Raw genomic sequence first — 20,382 nt, 5'->3', positions numbered from 1 at the left:
TTAGCATGATCCTTTATTCTAACAGGGAAAGGTGGTTTCTCAACATAAGCAGTAGGAACAATAGGATCATTATAAGTGATAGTCTTTTCTTCAACTTTAATAGGTGCAGCTACTTTTACTTCTATGGGAGGATGATATTTAAACCACTTCTCCTTAGGGAGATCAACATGAGCAACAAAAGATTCACAGAAAGAAGCTACTATCTCAGAGTCAAGTCCATATTTAGTGCTAAATTTACGGAAAACATCGGTATCCAGAAAAGATTTAACACAATCAAACTTAGGTATCATACCTGACTCCTTACCTTCGTCGAGGTCCCAATCTTCAGAGTTGCGTTTAATTCTTTCCAATAAATCCCATTTGAATTCAATAGTCTTCATCATAAAAGAGCCAGCACAAGAAGTATCAAGCATGGTGCGATTGTTATCAGAAAGCCGAGCATAACTTTTTTGAATAATTATTTCTCTTGGGAGCTCATGATTGGGGCATGAATATAACATTGATTTAAGCCTCCCCCAAGCTTGAGTGATGCTTTCTCCTTCGGGAGGCCAGAAATTATATATATAATTGTGATCACGATGAACAAGATGCATAGGATAAAACTTCTGATGAAATTCCAATTTCAATCGTCTGTAGTTCCATGATCCCATATCATCACATAGCCTATACCATGTCAATGCATCTCCCTTCAAAGATAAAGGGAAGACCTTCTTCTTAATAACATCATCGGGTATACCTGCAAGCTTAAATAAGCCACAAACTTCATCCACATAGATTAGGTGCTCATCAGGATGCATTGTTCCATCTCCTACAAAAGGATTAGCTAGCAGTTTTTCTATCATACCCGAAGGAATTTCAAAGTAGACATTTTCATCTTCAGTAGGTTGAGGAGCAACTCTTTGCTCTACTGGTCGGGGTGAAGATACCCCGAACAAGCCCCTCAGAGGATTACTTTCCATAGTAATAAGTGACAGTAAATTTCAGCACACTATATAAATTTTCCTTACCAAATTTCACCTACCAAAGGCGCTTCACTCCCCGGCAACGGCGCCAGAAAAGAGTCTTGATGACCCACAAGTATAGGGGATCTATCGTAGTCCTTTCGATAAGTAAGACTGTCGAACCCAACGAGGAGCAGAAGGAAATGATAAGCAGTTTTCAGCAAGGTATTCTCTGCAAGCGCTGAAATTATAGGTAACAGATAGTTTTGTGATAAGATAAATTGTAACGAGCAACAAGTAACAAAAGTAAATAAAGTGCAGCAAGGTGGCCCAATCCTTTTTGTAGGAAAGGACAAGCCTGGACAAACTCTTATATAAGGAAAAGCGCTCCCGAGGACACATGGGAATTATCGTCAAGCTAGTTTTCATCACGTTCATATGATTCGCGTTCGGTACTTTGATAATTTGATATGTGGGTGGACCGGTGCTTGGGTGCTGTCCTTACTTGGACAAGCATCCCACTTATGATTAACCCCTATTGCAAGCATCTGCAACTACAAAAGAAGTATTAAGGTAAACCTAACCATAGCATGAAACATGTGGATCCAAATCAGCCCCTTACGAAGCAACGCATAAACTAGGGTTTAAGCTTCTGTCACTCTAGCAACCCATAATCTACTTATTACTTCCCAATGCCTTCCTCTAGGCCCAAATAATGGTGAAGTGTCATGTAGTCGACGTTCACATAATACCACTAGAGGATAGACACCATACATCTCATCAAAATATCGAACGAATATCAAATTCACATGACTACCAATAGAAGACTTCTCCCATGTCCTCAGGAACAAACGTAACTACTCACAAAGCATATTCATGTTCATAATCAGAGGAGTATTAATATGCATATAGGATCTGAACATATGATCTTCCACCAAATAAACCAACTAGCATCAACTACAAGGAGTAATCAACACTACTAGCAACCTACAGGTACCAATCCCAGAATTGGAGACAAGAATTGGATACAAGAGATGAACTAGGGTTTGAGAGGAGATGGTGCTGGTGAAGATGTTGATGGAGATTGCCCTCTCCCGATGAGAGGAGCATTGGTGATGACGATGGCGATGATTTCCCCCTCCCGGAGGGAAGTGTCCCCGGCAGAACAGCTATGCCGGAGCCCTAGATTGGTTCCGCCAAGGTTCCGCCTCGTGGCGGCGGAGTCTCCTCCCGAAAGCTTGCTTATGATTTGTTCTCGGACGAAAGATTTCATATAGTAGAAGATGGGCACCGGAGGGCCAACAGGGGGCCCACGAGGCAGGGGGCACGCCCAGGGGGGTAGGGCGCGCCCCCCACCCTCGTGGCCAGGGTGTGGGCCCCCTCTGGTATTCCTTCCGCTCAGTATTTTTTATTATTTCCAAAAATAACTTTCGTGGAGTTTCAGGACTTTTGGAGTTGTGCAGAATAGGTCTCTAATATTTGCTCCTTTTCCAGCCCAGAATTCCAGCTGCCGGCATTCTCCCTCCTTATGTAAACTTGTAAAATAAGAGAGAATAGGCATAATTATTGTGACATAATGTGTAATAACAGCCCATAATGCAATAAATATCAATATAAAAGCATGATTGAAAATGGACGTATCAGTTTTCAGTAAGGTGTTCTCTGCAAGCACTGAAATTATCGGTAACAGATAGTTTTTTGATAAGGTAATTCGTAACGGGTAACAAGTAACAAAAGTAAACAAGGTGCAGCAATGTGGCCCAATCCTTTTTGTAGCAAAGGACAAGCCTGGACAAACTCTTATATAAAGGAAAACGCTCCCGAGGACACATGGGAATTATCGTCAAGCTAGTTTTCATCATGCTCATATGATTCGCGTTCGTTACTTTGATAATTTGATATGTGTGTGGACCGGTGCTTGGGTACTTCCCTTCCTTGGACAAGCATCCCACTTATGATTAACCCCTATTGCAAGCATGCGCAACTACAAAAGAAGTATTAAGGTAAACCTAACCATAGCATGAAACATATGGATCCAAATCAGCCCCTTACGAAGCAACGCATAAACTAGGGTTTAAGCTTCTGTCACTCTAGCAACCCATCATCTACTTATTACTTCCCGATGCCTTCCCCTAGGCCCAAATAATGGTGAAGTGTCATGTAGTCGACGTTCACATAACACCACTAGAGGAAAGACAACATACATCTCATCAAAATATCGAACAAATACTAAATTCACATGACTACTTATAGCAAGACTTCTCCCATGTCCTCAGGAACAAACGTAACTACTCACAAATCATATTCATGTTCATAATCAGAGGGGTATTAATATGCATAAAGGATCTGAACATAGGATCTTCCACCAAATAAACCAACTAGCATCAACTACAAGGAGTAATCAACACTACTAGCAACCCACAGGTACCAATCTGAGGTTTTGAGACAAAGATTGGATACAAGAGATGAACTAGGGTTTGAGATGAGATGGTGCTGGTGAAGATGTTGATGGAGATTGACCCCCCTCCCGATGAGAGATCGATGGTGATGACGATGGTGATGATTTCCCCCTCCCGGAGGGATGTTTCCCCGGCAGAACAGCTCTGCCGGAGCCCTAGTTTGGTTCCGCCTCGAGACGGCGTCGCTTCGTCCCGAAAGCTTCCTTCTGATTTTTTCCAGGGCGAAAGACTTCATATAGCCAAAGATGGGCACCGGAGGCCTGCCAAGGGGCCCACGAGGCAGGGGGGCGCGCCCAGGGGGGAGGGCACGCCCCCACCCTCGTGGATGGTGGGTGGCCCCCCTCTGGTACTTTCTTCGCCCAATATTTTTTATATATTCCAAAACTGACTTTCGTGGAGTTTCAGGACTTTTGGAGTTGTGCAGAATAGGTCTCTAATATTTGCTCCTTTTCCAGCCCAGAATTCCAGCTGCCGGCATTCTCCCTCTTCATGTAAACCTTGTAAAATAAGAGAGAATAGGCATAAGTATTGTGAAATAATGTGTAATAACAACCCATAATGCAATAAATATTGATATAAAAACATGATGCAAAATGGACATATCAACTCCCCAAAGTTTAGACCTCGCTTGTCCTCAAGCGGAAGCCGATAACGAAAAATATGTCCACATGTTTAGAGATAGAGGTGTCGATAAAATAAAATACGGACATGAGGGCATCATGACCATTCTTATATATATATATATATATATATATATATATATATATATATATATATATATATATAGTCATATGATTTCTTATGCCAAAGTAACAATCTATCCACAATGTAAAGTACGAATTAGAAACTTCATTGAAAACTAACAAACTATGATCTCGGTCATTGAAGCAATTGCAATTTATCATAACATCGGAAAGAGTCAATATAAGAGCTTTTCAGCAAGTGCACATACTCAACTATCATTTAGTCTTTCACAATTGCTAACACTCACACAATACTTATGGGTATGAAGTTTTAATCGGACACAGAGAAAGATAGGGGCTTATAGTGTTGCCTCCAAACCTTTTACCTCAAGGGCAATGTCAACAATAATAATTTAGGATAACTTACATCCAATTAAAACTGCATACCCATATATATATCAGGATCTTTCCAACACAATGTGCTTGCCAAAGGATAAAATGTAAAAAGGAAAGGTGAAGATCACCATGACTCTTGTATAATGTATAAGACAAAATAAAAGATAGGCCCTTCGCAGAGGGAAGCAGAGGTTGTCATGTGCTTTTATGGTTGGATGCACAAAATCTTAATGCGAAAGAACGTCACTTTATATTGCCACTTGTGATAGTGACCTTTATTATGCAGTCCGTCGCTTTTATTGCTTCCATATCACAAGATCGTATAAAGCTGTTTTCTCCACACTAATAAATCATACATATTTAGAGAGCAATTTTTATTGCATGCAACAATGACAACTTACTTGAAGGATCTTACTCAATCCATAGGTAGGTATGGTGGACACTCATGGCAAAACTGGGTTCAAGGATATTTGGAAGCACAAGTAGTATCTCTACTTGGTGCAAGGAATTTGACTAGCATGAGGGGGAAAGGAAAGTTCAACATGTTGGATGATCCATGACAATATACTTTATTCCGGATATAAGAAAACATAACCCATTATGTTGTCTTCCTTGTCCAACATCAACTTTTAGCATGTCATATTTTAATGAGTGCTCACAATCATAAAAGATGTCCAAAATAATATATTTATATGTGAAAACCTCTCTTTCTTTATTACTTCCTATTAATTGCAACGATGACCAAAACTATGTTTGTCAACTCTCAACAACTTTTACTCATCATACTCTTTATATGTGAAGTCATTACTCTCCATAAGATTCAATATGATCTCTTTATTTCTTTTTATTCTTTCTTTTATTCCTTTATATTTATTCCCTCAAGATCATGGCAAGATAATCAAGCCCTTGACTCAAAACTAATCTTTATTATATATAGCTCACGGACTCGATTACATAGAAGGATCATAAAGCAAAACTCAAAAGTAGATCATGCTAAAACTTTATTCTACTAGATCAAGATATTACCAAAAGGACCGAACTAAGAAAAACGGTAAAGATAGGAGTGTGATGGTGATACGATACCGGGGCACCTCCCCAAAGCTTGGCAGTTGCCAAGGGGAGTGCCCATACCCATGTATTTATGTCTCTTTCCTCGGAGGTGAAGGAGATGGTGATGATGATGACAATTGTGCCTTCAGCTTTTTCATATTGTAATTGAGAAGAGCAATTTCCTCTTTTAAATCATCGACCTCTGATTCCAGCTTCAAGATCTTGTCACATAAATCTCCTTTGATTTTCTGCCAAAAACGAGAAGGAATAGATCGGTTGTTAGACAGTTTAGCCCTCTTAGGGAGACTAGACTTCTTGAACTTCACGTGCATATCCCCAGGTTGAGGTAGAGGGACATCCTCCTCCTCCGAACTTTGGGTCAGCAATGAGATTTGAGACATAGCTCTCTCCGTTGGAGTCTTGAGATGACATCTTGCTCTAAATCTATGGCAGAAACAACTCAAAACAAAACCAGAGGATATTTGCGTGGTACGGTGGTCAAAACCTTCGGGGGATTATATAATGAGTTTTTACCGACCAAAAGAAGTATCGTACAGGAAAACAGAGTCCGAAAAGCACACGAGGTGCCCACGAGGCAGGGGCGCGCCCTCCACCCTCGTGGATGCCTCGTGTCCCTTTTGGACTACTTCTTATTTTCCTATTTTCTTAAATATTCCAAAACGGAGAAAAAATGCTATTAGAACTGTTTTGGAGTCGGTTTACTTACCGTACCACATACCTATTCCTTTTCGGAGTCTGAAACATTCTGGAGAGTGTCCCTTATGTACTCCTCCGGGGTTACGGTATCAATAACATTGGTTTGAACATTTATGGGATTACCTGAGATATAATATTTGATTCTTTGACCGTTCACCACCTTCGGATTTGTGCCTTCGAAGTTGTTAATTTTTATGGCACCGGAACGATAGACCTCCTCGATAATGTAAGGACCTTCCCATTTAGAGAGGAGTTTTCCTGCAAAAAATATTAAACAAGAGTTGTATAACAAAACATAATCACCTACATTAAACTCACGCTTTTGTATCCTTTTGTCATGCCATCTTTTAACTTTTTCTTTAAACAGTTTGGCATTCTCATAGGCTTGGGTTCTCCACTCATCAAGTGAGCTAATGTCAAATAGTCTCTTCTCACCGGTGAGTTTGAAGTCATAATTGAGCTCTTTAATGGCCCAATATGCCTTATGTTCTAGTTCGAGAGGTAAATGACATGCTTTTCCATAAACCATTTTATACGGAGACATACCCATAGTATTTTTATATGCAGTTCTATAGGACCATAATGCATCATCAAGTTTCTTGGACCAATTCTTTCTAGATCTATTAACAGTCTTTTGCAAAATTAATTTAATCTCTCTATTACTCAGTTCTACTTAACCACTAGACTGTGGGTAGTATGGAGATGCAATTCTATGATTAACGTCATACTTAGCAAGCATTTTACGAAAAGCACCACGAATAAAATGTGAACCACCATCAGTCATTAAATATCTAGGGACTCCAAACCTCGGAAAAATAACTTCTTTAAGCATCTTAATAGAGGTGTTATGATCAGCACTACTAGTTGGAATAGCTTCTACCCACTTAGTAACGTAATCAACAGCAACTAAAATATGTGTATACCCATTAGAGGAAGGAAACGGTCCCATATAATCAAAGCCCCAAACATCAAATAGTTCAATAACAAGTGAATAGTTCATAGGCATTTCTTGAGTCTACTAATATTACCAATTCTTTGACATTCATCACAAGACAAGACAAACTTACGGGCGTCCTTGAAAAGAGTAGGCCAATAAAAAACCGGATTGCAATACCTTATGTGCAGTTCTATCTCCAGCGTGGTGTCCTCCATAAGCCTCGGAGTGACACTTGCGTAGGATATGTTCCTTTTCATGCTCAGGTACACATCGTCTAATAACACCATCTACTCCTTCTTTATAAAGGTGTGGGTCATCCCAGAAGTAATGTCTTAAATCATAGAAAAACTTTTTCTTTTGCTGGTATGTGAAACTAGGTGGTATAAATTTAGCAACAATGTAATTAGCATAATCATCATACCATGGAGCAGTACGAGAAGCATTTATGACAGCTAATTGTTCATCAGGAAAGCTATCATCAATAGGTAGTGGGTCATCAAGAACATTTTCTAACCTAGACAAGTTGTCTGCAACGGGGTTCTCAGCTCCCTTTCTATCAATAATATGCAAATCAAATTCTTGTAGCAGGAGAACCCATCTAATAAGTCTAGGTTTAGCATCTTTCTTTTCCATAAGATATTTAATAGCAGCATGATCGGTGTGAACAGTTACTTTAGAATCAACAATGTAAGGTCTGGACTTATCACAAGCAAATACAACTGCTAAAAATTCCTTTTCAGAAGTGGCATAATTTCTTTGGGCACTGTCTAGAGTTTTACTAGCATATTGGATAACATTTAATTTCTTATCAACTCTTTGGCCCAGAAAAGCACCTACAACATAATCACTAGCATCACACATAATTTCAAAGGGAAAATTCCAATCAGGTGGCTGAACAATAGGTGCAGAAGTCAAAGCTTTCTTAAGTATTTCAAATGCTTCTACACAATCATCATCAAAGACAAAAGGAACATCCTTTTGTAAGAGATTAGTCAGAGGCCTAGAAATTTTTGAGAAAACCTCCTATAAAAACCGGCATGACCAAGGAAACTTCTTATACCTTTAATGTCCTTAGGACACGACATCTTTTCAATAGCGTCAACTTTAGCTTTATCAACTTCAATACCTCTTTCAGAAATTTTATGCCCCAAGACAATACCTTCATTAACCATAAAGTGGCACTTCTCCCAATTCAAGACAAGATTAGTTTCTTCACATCTCTGCAAAACTCGATCAAGGTTGCTTAATCAATCATCAAAAGAAGTTCCATATACGGAGAAATCATCCATGAAAACCTCAACAATCTTTTCACAAAAGTTAGAGAATATAGCAGTTATACATCTTTGAAAGGTAGCAGGTGCATTACATAAACCGAAAGGCATACGTCTATAAGCAAAGGTACCGAAAGGGCAAGTAAAAGTGGTCTTTTTTTATCCTCTTTTGACACAGGTATTTGAGAGAAACCAGAATAACCATCTAGAAAGCAAAAATGTGTATGTTTGGATAATCTTTCTAGCATTTTATCAATAAAAGGTAAAGGGTAATGATCCTTTTTAGTAGCTTTATTTAGTTTGCAGAAATCAATTACCATTGTATAACCCGTAACAATTCTTTGTGGGATCAATTCATCTTTATCATTAGGAACAACAGTAATACCTCCCTTCTTAGGGACACAATGGACAAGACTTACCCACTGACTATCAGTAACAGGATAAATTATACCTGCCTCCAGAAGCTTTAGTATTTATTTTCTTACCACTTCTTTCATCTTAGGATTTAACCGTCGTTGGTGATCAACAACCGGTTCAGAGTCTTTCTCCAATTTTATTTTGTGCTGGCATAGAGTGGGACTAATGCCCTTAAGATCATCAAGAGTATATCCAATAGCAGCACGGTGCTCCTTCAGAGTTTTCAATAATTTGTCTTCTTCTTGCTCTGAAAGGTTAGCACTAATAATAACAGGATATATCTTCTTTTCATCAAGATAAGCATATTTAAGAGTATTAGGTAATGGTTTAAGCTCAAACATGGGATCACCCTTGGGTGGAGGAGGATCCCCTATAATTTCAACAGGCAAGTTGTGTTTCAAAATAGGTCCCTATTTAAAGAATACTTCATCTATTTCCCTTCTTTCATTCATAAACATATCATTTTCATGGTCTAGCAAATATTGTTCTAAAGGATCATTAGGAGGCACGACAATAGAAGCAAGACCAATAATTTCATCTTTATTAGGCAATTCTTTATCATGGGGTTGTCCACGAAATTTAGAAAAATTAAAATCATGAGACATATCCCCTAAACCAATAGTAACAACATCCTTTTTGCAGTCTATCTTAGCATTAACAATATTCAAGAAGGGTCTACCAAATATTATGGGACAAAAGTCATCTAGTGGGGAAGCAAGAGCAAGAAAATCAGTAGGATATTTAACTTTCCCACACAAGACTTTAACATCTCTAACAATCCCAACTGGTGAAATAGTATCTCTATTGGCAAGCTTAATTGTAACATCGATATCTTCTATCTCAGCAGGTGCAATATCATGCATAATTTCTTCGTATAAAGAATGAGGTATTGCACTCGCACTAGCACCCATATCACATAAGACATGATAGCAATGATCTCCTATTTTAACAGAAATAACAGGCATGCCTACAACAGGTCTATGTTTATCTTTAGTATCGGGTTTAGCAATTCTAGCAGCTTCATCACAGAAGTAAATAACATGCCCATCAATATTATCGGCCAAGAGATCTTTAACCATAGCAATACTAGGTTCAACTTTAATTTTCTCAGAAGGTTTGGGTGTTCTAATATTACTTTTATTGACCACAGTTGAAGCTTTAGCATGATCCTTTATTCTAACAGGAAAAGGTGGTTTCTCAATATAAGCGGTAGGAACAATAGGATCAACATTATAAGTGATAGTCTTTTCTTCAACTTTAATATGTTGATATTAAAACCACTTCTCCTTAGGGAGATCAACATGAGTAGCAAAGGATACACAGAAAGAAGCTACTATCTCAGACTCAAGTCCATATTTAGTGCTAAATTCACGAAAAACATCGGTATCCATAAAAGATTTAACACAATCAAACTTAGGTGTTATACCTGACTCCTTACCTTCATCGAGTTCCCAATCTTCAGAGTTGTGTTTAATTCTTTCCAATAAATCCCATCTGAATTCAATAGTCTTCATCATAAAAGAACCAGTACAAGAAGTATCGAGCATGGAGCAATTATTGAGAGAAAGCCGAGCATAAATTTTTTAAATAAGAATTTCTCTTGAGAGCTCCTGATTGGGGCATGAATATAACGTTGACTTAAGCCTCCCCCAAGCTTGAGCGATGCTTTCTCCTTCACGAGGCCAAAAATTATATATATAATTACGATCACGATGAACTAGATGCATAGGATAAAACTTCTGATGAAATTCCAATTTCAATCAGTTGTAGTTCCATGATCCAATATCATCACATAGCCTAAACCATCTCAATGCCTTTCCTTTGAAAGATAAAGGGAAGACCTTCTTCTTGATAACATCCTCGGGCATACCTGCAAGCTTAAATAATCCACAAACTTCATCCACATAGATTAGGTGCAAATCGGGATGCAATGTTCCATCTCTTGTAAAAGGATTAGCTGGCAGTTTCTCTATCATACCCGATGGAATTTTAAAGTAAACATTTTCAGTAGGTTGAGTAGGTTGAGGAGCAACTCTTTACTCTACTGGTCGGGGTGAAGATACCCTGAACAAGCCCCTCAAAGGATTACTTTCCATAGTAACAAGTGACGGTAAATTTCAGCACATTATATATATTTTTCCTTACCAAATTCCACTTACCAAAGGCGCTTCACTCCCCGGCAATGGCGCCAGAAAAGAGTCTTGATGACCCACAAGTATAGGGTATCTATCGTAGTCCTTTCGATAAGTAAGAGTGTCGAACCCAACGAGGAGCAGAAGGAAATGACAAGCGGTTTTCAGTAAGGTATTCTCTGCAACCACTGAAATTATCAGTAGCTGATAGTTTTGTGATAAGGTAATTCGTAACGGGTAACAAGTAACAAAAGTAAACAAGGTGCAGCAATGTGGCCCAATCCTTTTTGTAGCAAAGGACAAGCCTGGACAAACTATTATATAAAGGAAAACGCTCCCGAGGACACATGGGAATTATCGTCAAGCTAGTTTTCATCATGCTCATATGATTCGCGTTCGTTACTTTGATAATTTGATATGTGGGTGGACCGGTGCTTGGGTACTTCCCTTCCTTGGACAAGCATCCCACTTATGATTAACCCCTATTGCAAGCATGCGCAACTACAAAAGAAGTATTAAGGTAAACCTAACCATAGCATGAAACATATGGATCCAAATCAGCCCCTTACGAAGCAACGCATAAACTAGGGTTTAAGCTTCTGTCACTCTAGCAACCCATCATCTACTTATTACTTCCCGATGCCTTCCCCTAGGCCCAAATAATGGTGAAGTGTCATGTAGTCGACGTTCACATAACACCACTAGAGGAAAGACAACATACATCTCATCAAAATATCGAACGAATACCAAATTCACATGACTACTTATAGCAAGACTTCTCCCATGTCCTCAGGAACAAACATAACTACTCACAAATCATATTCATGTTCATAATCAGAGGGGTATTAATATGCATAAAGGATCTGAACATAGGATCTTCCACCAAATAAACCAACTAGCATCAACTACAAGGAGTAATCAACACTACTAGCAACCCACAGGTACCAATCTGAGGTTTTGAGACAAAGATTGGATACAAGAGATGAACTAGGGTTTGAGATGAGATGGTGCTGGTGAAGATGTTGATGGAGATTGACCCCCTCCCGATGAGAGATCGATGGTGATGACGATGGTGATGATTTCCCCCTTCCGGATGGATGTTTCCCCGACAGACAGCTCCGCCGGAGCCCTAGATTGGTTCCGCCAAGTTTCCGCCTCGAGACGGCGGCGCTTCGTCCCGAAAACTTCCTTCTGATTTTTTCCAGGGCGAAAGACTTCATATAGCCAAAGATGGGCACCGGAGGCCTGCCAGGGGCCCACGAGGCAGGGGGCGCGCCCAGGGGGTAGGGCGCGCCCCCCACCCTCGTGGATGGTGGGTGGCCCCTCTCTGGTACTTTCTTCGCCCAATATTTTTTATATATTCCGAAACTGACTTTCGTGGAGTTTCAGGACTTTTGGAGTTGTGCAGAATAGGTCTCTAATATTTGCTCCTTTTCCAGCCCAGAATTCGAGCTGCCGGCATTCTCCCTATTCATGTAAACCTTATAAAATTAGGGAGAATAGGCATAAGTATTGTGACATAATGTGTAATAACAGCCCATAATGCAATAAATATCGATGTAAAAACATGATGCAAAATGGACGTATCAATTTTCCATTAATACAAAGCTTCTACAAAATTTGCTCTTTTACTTTCCTTTTACTTTTTTGTCGTTTTGCTATTATCACTATCTATTTAATTTTGATTTTGTAATAACTAGCAAGACAAGGGGACAGACAACCCCCTTGCCAAGTTGGTTGCAAGCATTTTTTGTGTTTGTGTGCAGGTGTTGTTTACATCATTAGCTTGGTGACTCCTACTGATTCGATAAACCTTGATTCTTAATTGAGTGAAATACCTTCTGCTGTTGTGCTACATCATCTTTCCTCTTCGAGGAATCCAACAACTCCTACGGGAGTAGGAGAAGAATTTCTGGCGCTGTTGTCGGGAGTCGACATCTACCAAATCAGGTACCTTCCAAAAACTCTTCTTAGAGTTTTCACCCCTCCACATTGTGCCATGCCAAGCTAATTGAAATGGTTTCTATAAATTTGCCATCTTTAAAAAAACTAGTTTCCTTTTTTTGGACATGTTCACATGACTAAGCTATCATGACACTTCTATTTGTTAGACCATGGCATTTTTGTTAATTGGACCATGGTAGTTTTAGTGTAGGTAGCATGGCATTTAAGTTTCTTTTAGACTATGGCATTTCTCTTATTAAAACGATGGCATTTTTCTTACTTTCAGACCATGGCATTTTTCTCATTTGGAGCATGACACTTTTTAATTTTGTGTTCGACCATGGCATTTTTCCCATTTATACCATGATACTTTTTAATTTTGTGTCACACCATGCCATTTTTCTCATTTAGACCATGGCACTTTTTAATTTTGTGTTAGAACATGGCATTTTTAATTAGACCATGGTAGTTTTAGTGTACGTATCATAGCATTTTTATTTTATTTAGTATATGGCATTTTTATTATTAAAATGATGGCATTTATCTTTTTTAGACCACAACATTTTTGAAGAGCATGACATTTTTATTATTAATAACATGTCACTTTTATTCTTTGGTTCATGGTTTTTTTACTATTGAGATCATGAAAAAGAAAATATAAGAAGCATGTAAATTTAAAATTTTGGATCATGGCATTTTTATTTTTATCTTTTGATCATGGGCAATTTTCCTCTTTTGCTCTTTAACAATTTTCAATATTTGAATCATTTTCTCATCATATAATCTGATATGTAGATGACATTTTTATTTTTAATAACATGGCATTTTTATAGCATGACAATTTTATTGTTTGGACATGGCACTTTTTACCATTGATATCATGACAAAGAAACTATAAGAAGCATATGCCAATTTCAATTTTTGGATCATGGCATTTTTATTTTATTTTTAGATCATGGGCATTTTTCTTCTTGTGCTCTTTTAGAAAATTTCAATATTTGAATCACTCTTCTCATCATAAAATCTGATATTGCATGGCATTTTTAGTTTAAATAACATGGCATTTTTACCACTAACAGCATGGCAATTTTATTTCTTGGATCATGGCATTTTTTTACCATTGAGATCATGACAAATAAAATATAAGAAGCATGCCAATTTTAATTGGATCATGGCATTTTTATTTTTATGTTATGGCATTTTTATTTTCTTTTTTGATCATGGGAATTTCCTTTTTCGCTCTTTAATTTTTTTAATCAAATCTGCCATGTATGACTTATATTTTTATGGCATTTTTCGTTTTCGCGGGCTTGCTGCGTGCTTCTGATCAGCATTTCTATCTTTTTGTGATTTTTTTTTGCTTTAGACAAAGAGAAATACAGAGCATGGCATTTTTATGTTTTTTCTGTGTGTGTTTACTATTTCAAAATGAGGCCAAAATGTCCAATTGTAGGCTTCAGGGTGCGTTTTCTATCTGTGTGTGTTATTTTTGAAGTGTTTTTGTTTGGCTCAACAAGGAAGATGGTTTGGGCCTGGAGTCAGGAAAAGGCCTGGGTGCCAGAAACTGGGGGGGGGGGGGGGGGGGGGGGAACCAAATCGTAGTAATAAAATAAAAATGGTCGTTTTGCGGAACACAAACCCCAAATATGGTAGTTGTTGGCTCCTGAGCTACGGAACATCTCAGCGACGACTCACGAGTGACGGTCAGGCCGAGCGGCAAGTCGCCTCCGGCAAGCCGGCGGTGGCGACTTGCCACTACGTGGCCGGCATCGCTCCCTGCAATCGAATAGTGATGGTCTGCAATCGAAACCTTCTCACAAAAAAGATGCCACAAGTACTCTAGGAATTCTAACAAAGATGCCACAAGTACTCTAGGAATTCTAACAAAGATGCCACAAGTACTCTAGGAATTCTAACAAGTTCAAAGATAATCGATTCATTCCCAGAACAAGGTTCAACATTATTCCTGCAACAGGGGATTTTCACAACAACTATTATTTGTTACAAAGACCGGTCTATTTAAACAAACAGCCTCCAATGGGTACAGCTAAACATCGCTCGCAAGCACTTCCTCCGCTTCGTCAGGTCAACAAGGGGCCGAATCACATTCAACCGCACATACACATGTATATACAAACTCCCAACCTTGCACTACAAGAAGTATGAGAGCTGCTCCTTCTTCCTCGACCCGCCTTTGCCGTAGAGCTCGTTCCATTCCTTTAGGGCAGTCATGATAGACCCCTCACCAGCCAAGCTCGCGCCGACCTACGTAGCGTCAAATGCGTAATTGTTTAGCAGTGTGTTCCTGGGGTGAAAAGACTAGCAGATAAAAAATTCATCAGCAACTTACTTGATCCTTCGCCAGCCTCAAGTCCTCCATGGTTAGCGGCCTGAGGGCGACAGTCCCTTCGGTTGCGCCTTTGACACCTTTCTCTGTCTCCCCTTGCTTGGTTTCTGGCATGACATTCTCGCCTTTCTTGCTTTGTGAGCTTTGTGCCGCGCCTCCCTGACTTTTGGGCTGCGCTTCTGGCTCCTTAACTTGCACTGCATTTTCCTTCTTATCCTGGGACATCGAATTATCGAGCCGGCGTGAGATGATGATATGATTGGTGCAACACATCTAAACCAAACCGATGCATGTGTTTGCAGGCTTCAATTGGGACACACACTTGATATATGAAAAAAAAGACAAATCTACTGCTCATAAAATTTAGTGGAGGGGTTCTTTTCTCTTGGTTTTACCTTTACCTTGTGTTGTTCTTTCTGAATGAGCTCTCTAACAGGGCGGTAGGCAGCTGTCACACAAAGATTCTGGGAAAGAAGACAACAACAGTTCTAGTCATTCAGGGAATGATCACTTGAATATACAGTTCCTACTTCACCAATGATTCAGAGATGTTACCTTCAGATCACTTCCACTGTATCCTTCAGTCGATGTTGCAAGCTCCTTAAAGTCAATACCTTCTTCAACCTTCTCTTTGGATAGCAGCTTCTTCAAAATCAACTCTCTACTTTCCAAAGCAGGGAGACCGACCATTATTCTGTTTGAAAAAACATGACACGTCAGCAACTCATCTAGAGGTCATCAAAACACAGATTTTCACATAAAAAGAACACATTTAAACAAACCTGTGCTCAAACCTCCTAACAATCGCTTCATCGAGGTCAAACGGTCTGTTTGTTGCAGCAAGGACAAGAATCCTTTCATTAGACTTTGACAAGAGTCCATCCCAATGAGTCATGAACTCATTCTTGATTCTTCGCGGGAGCTCATTTTCATTGCGTCGATCACGCTGCCCTAACAAGCTGTCCACCTCATCCACGAAAATAATGGCCGGTGCAAGTTTAGTAGCCAGACTGAACAAAGCCCGGATAGTCTTCTCGGCATCTCCATAATATTTTGACATGATGGTGGACAAGGAGATGTTCAAGAAGCTAGCTCCGGATTCATTTGCTAAAGCCTTGGCCAGCATCGTTTTCCCTGTCCCTGGAGGTCCAAATAGTAGAATCCCCTTGCATGGCTTCAGGAGACCACCATTGAAAAGTTCAGGCCGCTTAAGTGGAAGCATGACAAGCTCCTGAAGTGACTCTTTTATATCAGCCAGTGCTCCGATGTCATCAAATGTGACTCCTATTTGACTGGCCGGTACAACAGTTGGTCGGATCAGCTTTTCGAATTCGTTGTCTGGAGTAACCTGTGACTTACGCAAAATCGTAAACAATAATGATGATTAGTAAATAGTACTTTGCAAACTACTAAAGACAAGTCTTTGCTAGTTGAAAATATGGGATCCTTACCTTCTTTCCGACATCCTTTGGTTCCACTGTATCTTTTCCAAGGCTGCTGCTCTCTTGGAAAATTCTTAATCCATGAGATAAGCTGTGAAACAATCATGTTCAGAAAACATGTTAGCTTTTTTTTAGATAAAAGAAAGTCTCTACCCCGACATAGATAGTTGGAGATAGAGCAATGGACTATCCTGATAAATTAGCTAACCTCTCTGCAGGAATAATGAGCTTCCCGTTTCTGTATTCAGGGACCTTGTTATCCATCAAATGGTAAGAGACTGCTGGGGCCATAATTTCTTCCACATAGCTGGCAATGGTTTGTAAATCGTCATCTGGATCTAATGAGTCCAAATCATCACAGATCAGACTGTTGGCGGAGAGCACCTCTGCAATCATATTTGTAAAGATTTGACCCTTGGTTTTCTTAGTATCTTCTTCTATTTGGGTTTTCCATTTCACAAGATCAGTCTCCTCCTTGGGAGGCTTAGTCTCCAGAATGTATGGGAATATATCACTGACAACCTCATCAACGTCATCACCATCTGCATCAGATTCGAGGAAGTATGAACCAATTATCAAAATTCGTCCAGACAGTTTGCTCAACATTTTCTTGAACATTGAACATGCTGCATCTGAAGCACCAAGTAATAGGTTGACATCCCTTATGTAAACGATAACTGGATTGCATTCAGAAACGGAAGTTATCATCTGCAAAAAGAAAATCAATATCAGCTCATCAGTCATAACATAAGCAATGCAATGTTGTGGATGGTGCAGCTGAATGCCTCAATTACCTTGTAAAGAGATTTTATGAGAATTTTCTCATCTAAATTCCAGCTTTGTCTGATTGGACCTGCATTGAACAGGAATAGTAAGTTAATTGCGCATGCAAAATCATTATAATCGCATTCACAAGAAGGCACAGAGGGGATACACATATCATAGATAAAAAAATAGAGCCCTTAAGCTTCCCAGTTAGAGTTGGATGAACCAATATGGAGCACATTTTAATTTGATGGACCATAAATCAATGAGGGTGTTTGGTTGTCTGAAGCTCGTCGAATCATTTGATCAATCAACACATGAACCGTGGCATAAGTGACGAGAAAATATTGAACAGACAGACAACTCACCCAAGTCTTCCGAAGGTTCATGGAGAAACGCAGCAGGCAATAAAGATACATGCACCCGAATTGAAGGTGTTTTAGTGCAATTACTGCAGAAGCAATATAAAAAGTGAGACTCAAATAGAGTAATCTTTGTCTCGAGTTTAATATCCTCAATTAGATGTGTTTTTACCTCGTCCTCAAATCCAGAAGGCTCTTTTCATATTTCAGTGAGTCTGCATTAATGTTTCATGAAAACACAATCAGAACAGCACAGAAATTGTAGGAATTGTGATGCTTCGCATATTCGTATGCATGATTGATAATGAAAACGAGTTGATAGGAAGAAACCGTGCAAGAACAAAAATAAAAGCAAATGTCGGACTTCCGTAATGGACTAATAAAGAAAATGCTAGTGGCTAGTGTGACATCTCAGAAGGTGACTAGTGATTTCATACCTGCTGGCTCATCCTTCTTGCAGAAAAAGTTGAAAGATCCAACCAAACCAGACACTTTATCCAAGGCAGACTCTGTTAAGGATCGTTTACGAACCTTCATCAAAGAACAAATCATCGGTAAGATGGTAGCCATATGAATGCAAGTTTTTACAAGCTAGTAGACGCAACAAATCCTCCTGTGCTGTAGAAAATGTATATCCAGCATCTCTACTTTTTCGAATTGTTCATCAATGGGGACAAACTAATGATGTCCTTATCAAGGACCCCGTGGTCGACCCTTTTAACTTGCACGTTTTGTTTCCTGAGGTAATGAAATGGCCAAACCTGACAACAGAAAGGTGGTGGGGCAGGGGCCTCAATATATAACTAATAAACTAAACATAAAAACAGTAGGTCCACAAAACCAACTAATGAACCGCACCGGGGATCACTCCCTGTTTTTCGAAATAACTGATGAACCGCACTGAAAATTCTGAATTCTTTCCGTCCCTCAAAATAGCAATCAAATGTAGCACAGAAACATGAAACCTATCAATCACAGGACGGGATTAACAAACTAACCAGGGCACTGCTTGCACTCCCGTATTTGTGTTGGATCTGCATTTGGCATATACAGCAAGAAACAGTTCAGAATCAACTGGCTACAAAATGGCATCCGCAAACCTAAGTGCCCAAATAGTTCCCCACTAACCTGGCGCGAGAACTCGGCGATGTCGAGCAGCAGCAGGCGAGCGTCGAAGTGGTGTGCCAGAGCCTTGGCGAGCGACTGCTGGTATGGTTCTGCAAGAACAAGCTGCCCATGTGAAAAGAGACAACCTTTGCGAACAAGCCAACCCACATTTTAATTACGAGGCGAACCTGATGGGCCGCAGAGCAGTATGGTGCGGCTGGCGGCGGAGAGGACCCGGATGTGGCTGGGCAAGTTTATCTTGCTCAGATAGGCGTACCCGGCGCTCGTGAGTGCCAGCTTCGTCTCCTCGCTGCAATCACAACATGTAGATAAACAATGTAACGCATGCTTGATGATTAGCTGCTTTTCGCCAAACACATTCGAATTCCGGCTGACGGCCTAGAAGTTAGTAGAACACATGGGTCTGCCCACCAAATACCCGCGAAGTCGTATACTAATCGGTAATCGCTCCTCGCTTTTCCCAATGAAACCGAGGGGAAAGATCGCACATATACTTTAATGGACTTTTAATCCCGAAAACGCGCGGACCTGAGGTAGTAGGGGAAGTCGTCGAAGGTGACGCCGCTGTCGAGCCCGTCGACCACCAGCCGGCGCAGCTCCGCCTCCACCTCCGCGCCGGCGACGCCGCCGTCGTCTGGGGTGGACGCGGTGGTCAGGCGCGCCGACACGAGGCCGATGCCGACGCCGACGCCGACGGTGACGGCGGACGCGAGGAGGCTTCCGTGCTCCATGTGGAAGGCCACAGCCGCCGCGACACCCGGACTAGCACCGCCGCCTCACGCGCGTGCGCTCGACTTATGAACAGGGCATGCAAGTTTGGGTTGGGCGAAGGGGCGGATCGATCCGTAGGTTGTGTGGCGGGCGGGGCTGCTGTTTATATAGAAGACGCGGACGGGTTCGTCTGGGTCCCGTCGGGTCAACAAGTCCACAGTATGTCGCCGTCAACAAGGATTCGGAATTGCCAGAGGTGCCGACTCGGCTGGATTTCCTTGCTGGTCGCCAACCCCGTCTCGGCATCGCAAACCGTTGTTTATGCAGAGGAATATTGCACGTTCATCTGACGGAAGGTTAACGGAGAGTTAACAGCCGGATAGAAAGCCCCACTTTATATATAAAGCACAAATACGTTACTTTATTATTAAAAGCGCACCTGACAATCCACACACACGCGTAGCAGGCATCGATGGGTGTACTCGGGTGACTGCGCAAGGACCACATTCCTAGTATTAGCATTCTTTTCTAGTGCAGTAGTTTCTCACATCATGGACATAGGGCAATATTTAGAGTTTCGCTGAATTTGCTTGCTAATCAGAACTATCAGACCTGGATTATTACACATTTTTGTGCATAAAATTGGTGTGTATAAACCCCAATTGAATAAGAGTCCATTG

General features: G+C 40.4%; 1 protein-coding gene across 2 annotated transcripts; it reads right to left on the bottom strand.

Moving 5' to 3' along the window:
* Positions 1–14,867: 14,867 nt before the first annotated feature.
* LOC123078605 (peroxisomal biogenesis factor 6) lies at positions 14,868–19,852 on the bottom strand. Of its 2 annotated transcripts, none has more exons than XM_044501169.1 (15): positions 19,520–19,852; positions 19,159–19,280; positions 18,992–19,080; positions 18,862–18,897; positions 18,301–18,394; positions 18,036–18,078; positions 17,870–17,952; positions 17,531–17,589; positions 16,945–17,444; positions 16,746–16,827; positions 16,077–16,648; positions 15,850–15,988; positions 15,690–15,758; positions 15,298–15,510; positions 14,868–15,212 (listed from the first exon to the last, which is right to left on the bottom strand). In XM_044501169.1, the coding sequence occupies exons 1-15, from the start codon at positions 19,720–19,722 to the stop codon at positions 15,099–15,101; spliced, it is 2,418 nt and encodes an 805-aa protein (XP_044357104.1). In that variant the 5' UTR covers positions 19,723–19,852; the 3' UTR covers positions 14,868–15,098. The 2 variants fall into 2 exon arrangements, with proteins under 2 accessions (XP_044357104.1, XP_044357105.1); XM_044501170.1 differs by having other exon boundaries at positions 16,077–16,642.
* Between the last annotated feature and the right edge of the window lie 530 nt (positions 19,853–20,382).

This window comes from Triticum aestivum, chromosome 3D (genome assembly GCF_018294505.1).
Source record: "Triticum aestivum cultivar Chinese Spring chromosome 3D, IWGSC CS RefSeq v2.1, whole genome shotgun sequence".
NCBI classification, from domain to species: domain Eukaryota; kingdom Viridiplantae; phylum Streptophyta; class Magnoliopsida; order Poales; family Poaceae; genus Triticum; species Triticum aestivum.
The sequence above is the reverse complement of the archived record's forward strand: the minus strand, read 5'-3'. Positions and strand labels throughout refer to the sequence as shown.